This window comes from Alligator sinensis, unplaced genomic scaffold (genome assembly GCF_000455745.1).
Source record: "Alligator sinensis unplaced genomic scaffold, ASM45574v1 scaffold1318_1, whole genome shotgun sequence".
NCBI classification, from domain to species: Eukaryota; Metazoa; Chordata; order Crocodylia; family Alligatoridae; genus Alligator; species Alligator sinensis.
The window spans coordinates 1-9,280 of record NW_005843751.1 but is presented as its reverse complement, the minus strand read 5'-3'; the positions used below and the strand labels follow the sequence as shown (position 1 = coordinate 9,280).

The window sequence follows — 9,280 nt, the reverse complement described above, 5'->3', positions numbered from 1 at the left end:
CGAGGCCGGGTGGAGGCGGCACTGCCCCGCCTGCCCCAGCCGCATTCCCGGGGCCTGACCCAGCAGAGCAGCCCGGCGCGGTTCGGGTCCCGCCTCCCCCGTGCCTCAGCGTCTCCCACGGCCAGGCTCCACCCTCCACCCAGCCGGCCTCGGGGGCTGGGGTGTGTCCAAGCCATGAATCCCCCGGGAGTGACACCCCCTGGGGCTGGGGGCCCAGCAGACGCAGGACCTGGGGCCTGGAAGAAGGCAGCAGCCGGCCCCAGTTGCTCCCAGTATGGGGGGCAGGGTATGAATTACACCCTCCATTCATATCCAGCTGGTCCCACCCACCTGGGCTGTGGCCACGCCCCTCACCCTGCCCCTGGGGGGCTTGAAGTGGAGGGCAATCTCTGGCTCCCCTTAACCCCTTCCCTGCCATCCCTGCCCCAAGTGTGTCTGTTCTCAGCCCTAAGCCCACCTGGATAATGCCCCCCCACTATAGCCTTCTACAGCTCTGGTGGGCTCCAGCCCCCACCCCATAACATTGCCCCCTCCCCTGAGGGGATCTACGCAGGCCAGTCGTGGATCTTGTCTGCTCTGGAGGACCAGCCCTTCCCCATCCCAGGCTCAGGGATCGTAGAAAGGGGCTGTGGGGGGCACCCCAAAGCCTCCCCCACCTGGATGCAGTTCCTAGCCCAAAGGCCCTTTCCCCACTACTCCGAAGGGGGAACTGAGGCATGGAGCTGGAGTGAGGGACTTCCACGGGGAAAAGAACCCAGGCACCCGGGGGCCCAGGCCAGAGATGCAGGGCCAGGAGGAGGTGGGTCTGGGGGTCATGAAGCCCCACCGCCCTCCCCCAGCTCGCGGTGGGGAGGCAGTCTCTGCTGTCCGCTATGATCTCCCCACTACTTCCCACCACCCAGGCAGAGGCTGGCTACAAGTACGACCTGACCATGGAGCTGGTGCCAACCCAGTGCCTGAAGAATGACGCGGGCACCAGAGATGTGGAGCTCAGCCAGTGCCCCCTGGCCCCACACTCCGAGGGGCAGGTGAGCAGAGACCCCTGCTGGGGTGGGGATGGACACAGGCACCCCCCCAGGAAGATCCCAGCACCATCCAGAGAGAACTGACTGGGATCTAGAGAGAACTGGACCAGATCCTGCTGCCCCTGCGTGGACACGCATGCATGCATACACACACACACACACACAGCCCAGGTGTCCAGGACACACCCATCCGCCCACACAGAGCCCAAGCATCTGGGGCACACACGCACACAGAAACTAGGTTTCTGCGACATGTGCACACATGTACACACAGAACCCAGGTGTCCGGGACACACCCACCCACAGAGAACCCAGGCATCTGGAGGACACACGCACACTTCCAGGCATTGGGGATGTGCATGCCCACCCACACACACACTTGCACGCACACACACATACCCACTAGGCCCCCTTTCCCCCCACGTCCCATCCCCTCTCCCTCGCTCTGTCTCCCCAAGCCTAACCCAGTCTCTCTTGCCCCTCACTAGACCCTGACCTGCGACTTCCAGATCTGGACTCGACCATGGCTCCACATCACCCGGCTCATCTCCCAGCACTGCCAGCCCCATAACCCCGACCCCTGCCCCAGAGGAACCGCCGCCAGTCTCCCCCCCCAGGACTGAGGGTCCTACCCCAGGAATCTGAGTCCAAACTGTTTAACCGCTTAAAAAAGAAACATCTCCCCCCACCACAATCTTCATTCTCCCTTCTCTCGACACGGTGCCGATTCACTGGGTGGGTGGGGTAGCAGGGGTTCAGGTAGGCAGGTAAATACGGTATCTGGGGGCTGGGTGGGAAATGAAGGGCATGCAGTAGGTGGGTAAATATGGTATTTCAGGGCCAGGTGGAAAACAAGGGGCGCAGGGAAGCAGGTACCCACGGCCTTGCCCGTCCCAGCCAGCCCCCAGCCCCTCTGACCCACAGGCCAGGAGCCAGTCTTCCCTCCCAGGCAATGGGCACATTTCTCAGCCTGGCCACCCCCACTCCCCTGACCTCAATGAGAGCCCTGAAGGAGTACAGCCAGGACCAGATTAATGCATAGGCGCACTAGGCACATGCCTAGGGCCCTAAGTGAAGAAAGGGCTCAGTTGTGTTTATTTTACACATTATTGAGTGAAAAAAAGGAATACAAATATACAGTATTATGCAGGGGCCCATAAGTTTGTTTCCCGAGGGCGTGTTAATGAGTTAATCCAGCCCTGAGTACAGCCTGGTGAGGGGGAGAAATCTCTGGCCCCAATCCGGTGCGGGCAGCCGGAGGGGGAAAGAGGGCGCATGGCTGATCCCTAGGCCCTCAGCTGGTGGTGGCAGGAGCCCCTGGTGCTGCTTGCAACGACCTCGGGGGGCTCAGACCAGGGCGGAGGCTCTAGGGTCTGTAGTAGAAGGGGGGGCAGGACCAGTGACCCCTCCCTTGGGAGCAGGGCAACACCCCAGGGGTCAAGCTGAGGTCCGAGGTTGGGACCCAGGCACAAGGCTCCAAACTAGGATCAGGGGTGGGAGGTCCAAGGGCTCCACTGGAGGTCAGGAGTCCCAAACCTGCATCCTAAGGTGGAGCTGGGGGTCAGGGGGCACAAACCGGAGTGCAGGCATGGAGCTGGGGTCACAGGTCACAAGCTGGGGGTCAAGATCAAGGCTGGGGGGCAAAACCAGCTCCCAGCACCCCTGGGAGCTTAGATAAAGTGTCTAGCCTATCAGCAGAGCACTGGGGGGTGGGTTAACAGGGAGCCCAAGGAGCCCCACCCACTCCTCCACTAGCCCCGCCTCCTGCTCAATAGCCGTGCCCTTCCCACTAGGCCCAATCTCCATGCCTAGATAAGGGACCCGCCCTCCCACTGAGAGCTCCGCCCACCATGGAGGAACGCCCCCCCCTGGAAATCACAGGCAGCAGCCCCTGCCCACCCACCACTTCTGGACCCCAGGCATCTTCCCCTGCGCACCATCTCCCCAGCATAGGGCATACTGGAGCAATGGGGGGGGCACTGGGAAGGAAGGAAAGAACTAGGCAGAGGCTCCAAGGAGGCTTTTATTGAGACCTGTTCAGAGCTGGGCAGGGGCAGGTGCGGTCTGGGGCTCAGGCCTGGGCTGGGACACAGCTCTGAGACGTGACCCTGGTGTCAGAGAGCCACGGGCGGGACCAGACCTGGAACTTGCAGATCAGCCCCTACAAGACGGAGAGTGAGAATCGTGTCACCGAGGACCCCAAAGAGGCTGGATTCACCCCTGAGACAGCTGATGAAGCCTTCATCTCCCGCTCCCCCTCTGCTGCAGGACCCTTTTCCGCCCCCCCTCCTCAAATATTAATGGGGCAGCTATTAGGTGCAATTACAGTCACCCGTCCCACCAACCCTGCCAGCTGGAGTCCCCTTAGGATGTAAGTGGGGCTGCTATTAGGTGCATTATGGCCACCCCACACCCCTTTCCCCCAACCCTGCCACCCGGAGTCCCCCCAGGTTGTGAGGGGGGCAGCTAGTACATGCATTATGGCCACTCTAGACCCCTTCCTTTGGGTCCCCAACCCTGCCAGCTGAAGTCCCCCAGGATATGAGGGAAGGGAGGGTGGCTAATAGGTGCTTTACAGCCACCTGACCCCCCTTCTCCTGCTCCCCCAGTACTGTCCAGGATGCAAGGTGGGGGACTGCTATTAGGTGTATTATAGTCAACTCGCCCTCCGGGAATCAGGACCCCTTCCCCTACCCCACCCTAACCCCACCAGCTAGGAACGTGAAGGGGGTTGCTATAAGGGCCATTACGGCCAACTCCTCAAGCCCTTCCTCTGCACCCAACCCTACCCAGAATGTGAGGGGTGCTGCTGTTAGGTGCATTACAGCTTTTCCCCCCAGCCTCCAAACGCCAGCCAAGACCCCAGTGTGAGGCTGCTATTAGATGCATCGTGGTGTGTTTGGCAGGGGCTCCCGCCCTGCCCCGCTTCGGTCACTCCCCAAGCTACCACCCCCCACCCAGCTGCCTGGGTCCCCCAAACGCCCCCCATGCCCCCCTCACCTGCTGCTGGTCGGCAGGGGCCAGGGGACAGGCCTGGGGGTCCTGAGCTTCCCCCTTCCGGCACAGGGTCTTCTCCAGCTCCACCGTCAGGTAGTACATGAATCCCTCAACAACCTGCAATGGCACGGGTGAGATCAGCCCCCCCAGGCTGGGATCCGGGCACTGGCCAGACCCCTCACCCTGCCCCGCTGCCCCTCACCTGGCTCTGGGCACTGATGACCTTCTCTGCCCGGAAGACAAAGGGGCTGTCGCTGTCCTGGTTGAAAGCCCCCACGGCCACGATTGTGGCTGCCCGGACCTCGGGATCGGTCACAGGGATGTTCTGGATTCCCCCGGGCATGGTGACCCCCGGTGCTGGGAGCCCCGCCAAGATCAGCCCCACGAGCAGCAGGCAAAGGCTCCGGGTACCTGTCGCCATCGTAGCTGCGAATAAAGTGCCCCAGCGGTTTAGGAGTGCTGATATAGGGGCAAGAGCAGCCCCACCCCGGGCATCAGCCAGTGTCAGGTGCCTGGCATGGCCCAATCCCAGCCTGGGGGTCTGTACAGCGCCTGGCACCCCCTGATGCTGGCATGGGAGTTCTACACAGTGCCTGGCACGGCTTGATCTTGGCATGGAGGAAGCTGGGGCTGGGCAGTGCTTGGTGACGCAGGGCCAGAGCCTGGGGAGAGGCCTGAACAAACATCAGCTGAGCAGGAGGCAGGGACAGGGGTGACCCCAGGCAGATCTCCCTCCGTAAGGGAGGAGACGTCTTCACCCCTGCCTGGCACCTTCGGGATCCGATAGAGCCAAGGGCACCCTGGCTGGCTCTAGGGGACAGATTCCAGGTGTCCGGGCTCCCCGATCTCCCTTCTCTAACCCTCACCCCCGCCCCTTCCAGAGCTATGGGGAACCCAGGCATCCGGGACACACACCCACCAGGCCCCCATTCCACCTCCACCCCGTCCTCCCTTCCCTCCGTCTCCCCAGGCTGGACCCCATTCCCTCTGCCCCAAACTCTGAGCTTCCACTTGCAATCCCGGACCCACCTGTGGCTCCATGGCACCTGGTGTTGCCAGCCCTGGGACCCCTGACGGCTGCTCCCCACCCCCGGGAATGTGGGTCCTAACCAGGGAACTGTTTGGTTAAAAGGGAAACGTCTTCCCCCTCTCCCCCCACCCCCACCCCACAACCTTCATTCTCCCTCCTCCCAACACTGAGCGGATTTCATGTGGGGTGTGCGTGTGGTAGGTGGAAAAATATGGTATCTCAGGCCTGGGTGGAAAATGAGAGGCACGTGGTAAGCAGATAAAGGTGGTATCTCAGGGCTGAGTAGAAAGCAAGGGGCAAATGATAGATGGGTTAAAACTGCATCTCAGGCCTGGATGGAAACCAAGGGGTCAATGGTAGGTGGATAAATACAGGATCTCAGGGCTGGGTGGAAAGAGAGGGACATGTGGTAGGTGGATATATATGGCATTTTAGGGCTGGATGGAAAGCAAGTGGTGCAGGTAAGTTAGTCCATGTGTTATCTCACAGCTTGTTTGAAAGTGGGGCAAGTGGGAGGCAAGTAAATATGGGATCTCAGGGCTTAGAGGAAGGCAAGGGACAAGTGCTAAGCAGGTATATATGGTATCTCAGGGCTGGGTGGAAAGTGAGGGGCATGTTAGGTGGATAAATATGGTATTTCAGGCCAGGGTGGAAAAAGGGATGTGTGGTAGGCAGATAAATGCCGTATCTGAGGGCTGGGTGGAAAGCCTGGGGCACCTGGGAGGCGGTAATATGGTATCTCAGGGCTGGGAGGAAAGCGAGGGGCGCAAGGTTGGCTGGTAAATAGGGTATCTGAGGAGTGGATGGAAAACAGGTGCATGGGGGCACCTGCTTGCACCTGGGCAGCGTCTGTCCAGGCAGCACAGCTCACCACCCAGGCTGCCAGCCAGGCCCGGGTTTGGTGCTTGGGGACCACGGCTTGCAGGTTCCTTCCGGTGACAGCCAGGCTGGGGGCACCTGCGGGTGAGCGGTGCCTCGGAGGAGGAGGTGGGAGAGCGCCAATGCATCCTCTGCCACGGGGAGCTCACCGATTCGATACTGCAGGAGACCTCCGGGACCAGAAGAACTGGCAGAGGCAGCACGGCCAACCCCACCGTGTCAAACATCTTGAGACAAACTCTTAAATATCAGGAGATTCGGCATGTAAGTCATGAGATGCTATTTGTGAAGGTGTGGGGGTGCTGGGGAGGTGTGTGGGGTTTGGAGCCTGGGGGGGGACATCCCGCACACGCTGGCAGGATGCAGGGTGCTGTGGGGCAGGAGTAAGGGGCAGCAGCAGGGCTGGGGGGGCTCTGGCTTGGCAGTGAGGAGCAGACACATAGAGACACCGATGCACAGCCAGGCAGCTGCCCACCCCAGCCCCATTCACCCCAGCCCCTGCCATGCTCACCTCCCTCAATGTGGGGGCCTCGATCTGCCCCCCCACCTCTCCCCTGCCCCTTCCCTTCCACAGACTTACCAGCCAGGTGCTCTCTACATGCACCAGAAGAAAAAATCCTGAGATTTGATCTCTGTATCAGGAGATCGAGAGTCAGAGTTCATTTGACTTGGAAATCAGGAGTCTCATGATTTTGTCATGATGAGCGCTGGCATTACTGGGGAGCAGCGTAGAGAAGGGAGAGGACGGGACTCCCAGGAGGGCGGAAGCTGGAGCCTCATGAACTTTGGCAGCAAGCCGAGACCTCCACCTCCACCAGTTCTCCCGGAGAACAGCGTGCAGCCCTGGCAGCAGAGAGGGAGGAGGGTGCTGCACTCGTGGAGGACAGGCCAGGCCTCACCAAAGTGGAAAGGATCGAGACCAGCACCAAGAAGGTGGTTGCAGACTCCCTTCTGCGGGGCACAGGGTGTCATCTGCCGACCTGCCCTGTTGTCTCGGGAGCCGAGCTGCTTGCCCGGAGCCCAGATCTGCGATGTCACGGAGGGATTACCGAGGCTCATCCGGCCCTCTGACCACTACCCCATGCTGCTCACCCATGTGGGCACCCATGATACTACCAAGGGAGACCCTGAGCCCGGGCATCAAGAGTGACTCCAGGGCTCTGGGTGCAAGGGCAAGGGGGTCTGGGGCTCAGGTCACATTCTCACCAATCTTTCCAGTCCAGGGAAAGACCCCTGGCAGGAGCCAGCCCAGCCGGCACATCAACACCGGCCTGCGCAGGTGGTGTCGCCAGCCGGCCGTGGCTTCTTCGACCAACAAGAAGGCTTGGTGGGAAGAGACGGGATCCACCCCACCGACCAGGATCCACCTCAGCGACCAGAGCACAGGGTCGCAGGTCACAGGCGGGAGCTGGAGATCAAGGCCAAGGGCAAAACCAGTCCCAACCCCCCTGGGAGCTGAAATAAAGCATCCACCCTACCAGCAGAGCACTGGGGGGTGGGGTCACAGGGAGCCCCGCCCACTGGCAAGGAGTCCCACCCACTCCTCCACTAGCCCCGCCTCCTACTCCATGGCCCCTCCTGACATGCCATAGCCACGCCCTTCCCACTAGGCCCCACCTCCATGCCTAGTTAAGGAATCCCCCTCCCACTGAGAGCCCCACCCACCAAGGAGGAAAACTCTGCCCCCTTAAAGGAAAAGGCCCCCATCTGCAAATCACCCTGCCACACCCACCGCCTCTGGGCCCCCAGGCATCCTCCCCATGCTTAGCATCTCCCCAGCACTGGGGGCACTGGAACAACTGGGGGGCACTGGGAGGGGAGGAAGGAACCAGGCAGAGGTTGCAAGGAGGCTTTTATTGAGGCCAGCTCGGAGCTGGAGGTGTGGGCCTGGGGCCCGGGCCTCAGGCCTGGGCTGGGACACAGCTCTGAGACGTGACGTGGGTGTCATTGAGCCACGGGCGGGACCAGACCTGGAACTTGCAGATCAGCTTCTACAGGCAGGAGAGAGAGAATCATGTCACCCAGGATCGGGGCCCACCCCAAAGAGGCTGGATTCACTCCAGACAGCTGATGAAGCCTCCATCTCCCCCTTCCCCTCTGCCACAAGAGCCTTTTCCTGCCCCCGCTCCCCCCCAGATGTGAACAAGACAGCTGTCAGGTGCATTACAGCCACCCCTTCCCCCAACCCTGCCAGCTGGAGTCCCCCTAGGTTGTGAGAGGGGGCAGCTGGTTCAGGCATTATGGACCCTGGACCCTTTCCTCTGCCCCCCAACCCTGCCAGCTGCAGTCCTCCTGGGATATGAAGGGAGGGAGGGTGGCTAATAAGTGCTTTACGGCCACGCAACACCCCTTCTCCCCCAGCACTGGCCAGGATGCAAGGTGGGGTGCTGCTATTAGGTGCATTATAGTCAACTCCTCTGCCAGAATGAGGACCCCTTCCCCTACCCCACTCCAACCTCCCCAGCTGGGAACATGAAGGGGGCTGCTATAAGGGGCGTTAGGGTCAACTTCTCAAGCCCTTCCTCTGCACCCAACCCTACCCGGGATGTGAGGGGTGCTGTTATTAGGTGCAATACAGCCCTTCCCTCAGCCTCCAAACACCAGGCAGGATGCAAGTGTGAGGCTGCTATTAGATGTAATATGGGGTGGGGGGCTCCTGCCCTGCCCCTGCTTGGGTCACCCCTTATGACCAACCCATCCAGTTGCCCACATCCCCAAACCCATCTTCCCCCTCTCACCTCCTGCTGGTTGGCGGGGGCCGGGGCACAGGCCTGGGGGTCTCGACCCGACTCCCTCCGGCACTGGGTCTTCTGCAGCTCCACCGTCAGGTGGTACATAGTGCCCGACACAACCTGCAATGGCACGGGTGAGATCAGCACCCCCAGGGTTGGTGGTGCGGGGGGCAATAGCCAGATCCCTCACCCTGGCCCACTTCCCCTTACCTGGCTCTGGGCTTTCAAGATCTTCCTTGCCCGGAAGAGGTGGGGCTTGTTGCTGTTCTGGTTGAAAGCCCTCACAGCCACACGTGTGGCTGCCTGGACCTCGGAATTGGTCACAGAAATGGTCTGGAGTCCCCCGGGTATGGTGATCCCCAGTGCCGGGAGCCCCATCAGGATCCCGGCACACCCCAGGAGCAGCAGCCAAAGGCTCCAGGTACCTGTCGCCATCATGGCTGGGAGAAAAGTGCCTCAGCAGGTTTAGGAGCTGCTGATATAGGGGCAGGAACAGCCCCACCCCAGGCAATGGGCCCCACCCTGGGCGTCAGCCAGTGTCAGGTGCCCGGCACAGCCCAGTCCAGACTGGGGGTCTGTACAATCGAGGTAAGATTAACAGGTCTATAATCTCCTGG

General features: G+C 61.1%; 3 protein-coding genes across 3 annotated transcripts; 1 reads left to right on the top strand and 2 right to left on the bottom strand.

Moving 5' to 3' along the window:
- The first annotated feature begins 560 nt into the window (after positions 1–560).
- On the top strand, positions 561–1,738 carry LOC102387664 (cystatin-like). Its single transcript, XM_006039120.3, has 2 exons — positions 561–1,028; positions 1,514–1,738. Exons 1-2 carry the CDS (start codon positions 873–875, stop codon positions 1,646–1,648), a joined length of 291 nt encoding a protein of 96 aa, XP_006039182.1. The 5' UTR covers positions 561–872; the 3' UTR covers positions 1,649–1,738.
- A 1,298-nt stretch (positions 1,739–3,036) lies between these two features.
- On the bottom strand, positions 3,037–4,720 carry LOC102387417 (cystatin-like). Its single transcript, XM_006039119.3, has 3 exons — positions 4,225–4,720; positions 4,026–4,139; positions 3,037–3,186 (listed from the first exon to the last, which is right to left on the bottom strand). The coding sequence occupies exons 1-3, from the start codon at positions 4,636–4,638 to the stop codon at positions 3,097–3,099; spliced, it is 618 nt and encodes a 205-aa protein (XP_006039181.2). The 5' UTR covers positions 4,639–4,720; the 3' UTR covers positions 3,037–3,096.
- Positions 4,721–7,770: 3,050 nt separating this feature from the next.
- LOC102387160 (cystatin-like) lies at positions 7,771–9,126 on the bottom strand. The gene is made up of 3 exons (XM_006039118.1): positions 8,874–9,126; positions 8,670–8,783; positions 7,771–7,922 (listed from the first exon to the last, which is right to left on the bottom strand). The coding sequence occupies exons 1-3, from the start codon at positions 9,099–9,101 to the stop codon at positions 7,833–7,835; spliced, it is 432 nt and encodes a 143-aa protein (XP_006039180.1). The 5' UTR covers positions 9,102–9,126; the 3' UTR covers positions 7,771–7,832.
- Between the last annotated feature and the right edge of the window lie 154 nt (positions 9,127–9,280).

What these genes read in the sequence shown, in the direction of transcription:
- LOC102387664 (XM_006039120.3), top strand. Translation starts at nt 873, where the DNA reads ATGATCTCCCCACTACTTCCCACCACCCAGGCAGAGGCTGGCTACAAG. An exon ending in CCCCACACTCCGAGGGGCAG is followed by an intron (nt 1,029 to 1,513) that starts GTGAGCAGAGAC and finishes GCCCCTCACTAG; the next exon opens with ACCCTGACCTGCGACTTCCA.
- LOC102387417 (XM_006039119.3), bottom strand. Translation starts at nt 4,638, where the DNA reads ATGCCAAGATCAAGCCGTGCCAGGCACTGTGTAGAACTCCCATGCCAG. An exon ending in TCATCAGTGCCCAGAGCCAG is followed by an intron (nt 4,140 to 4,224) that starts GTGAGGGGCAGC and finishes GTGCCATTGCAG; the next exon opens with GTTGTTGAGGGATTCATGTA. An exon ending in CCCCTGCCGACCAGCAGCAG is followed by an intron (nt 3,187 to 4,025) that starts GTGAGGGGGGCA and finishes TCCGTCTTGTAG; the next exon opens with GGGCTGATCTGCAAGTTCCA.
- LOC102387160 (XM_006039118.1), bottom strand. Translation starts at nt 9,101, where the DNA reads ATGATGGCGACAGGTACCTGGAGCCTTTGGCTGCTGCTCCTGGGGTGT. An exon ending in TCTTGAAAGCCCAGAGCCAG is followed by an intron (nt 8,784 to 8,873) that starts GTAAGGGGAAGT and finishes GTGCCATTGCAG; the next exon opens with GTTGTGTCGGGCACTATGTA. An exon ending in CCCCCGCCAACCAGCAGGAG is followed by an intron (nt 7,923 to 8,669) that starts GTGAGAGGGGGA and finishes TCCTGCCTGTAG; the next exon opens with AAGCTGATCTGCAAGTTCCA.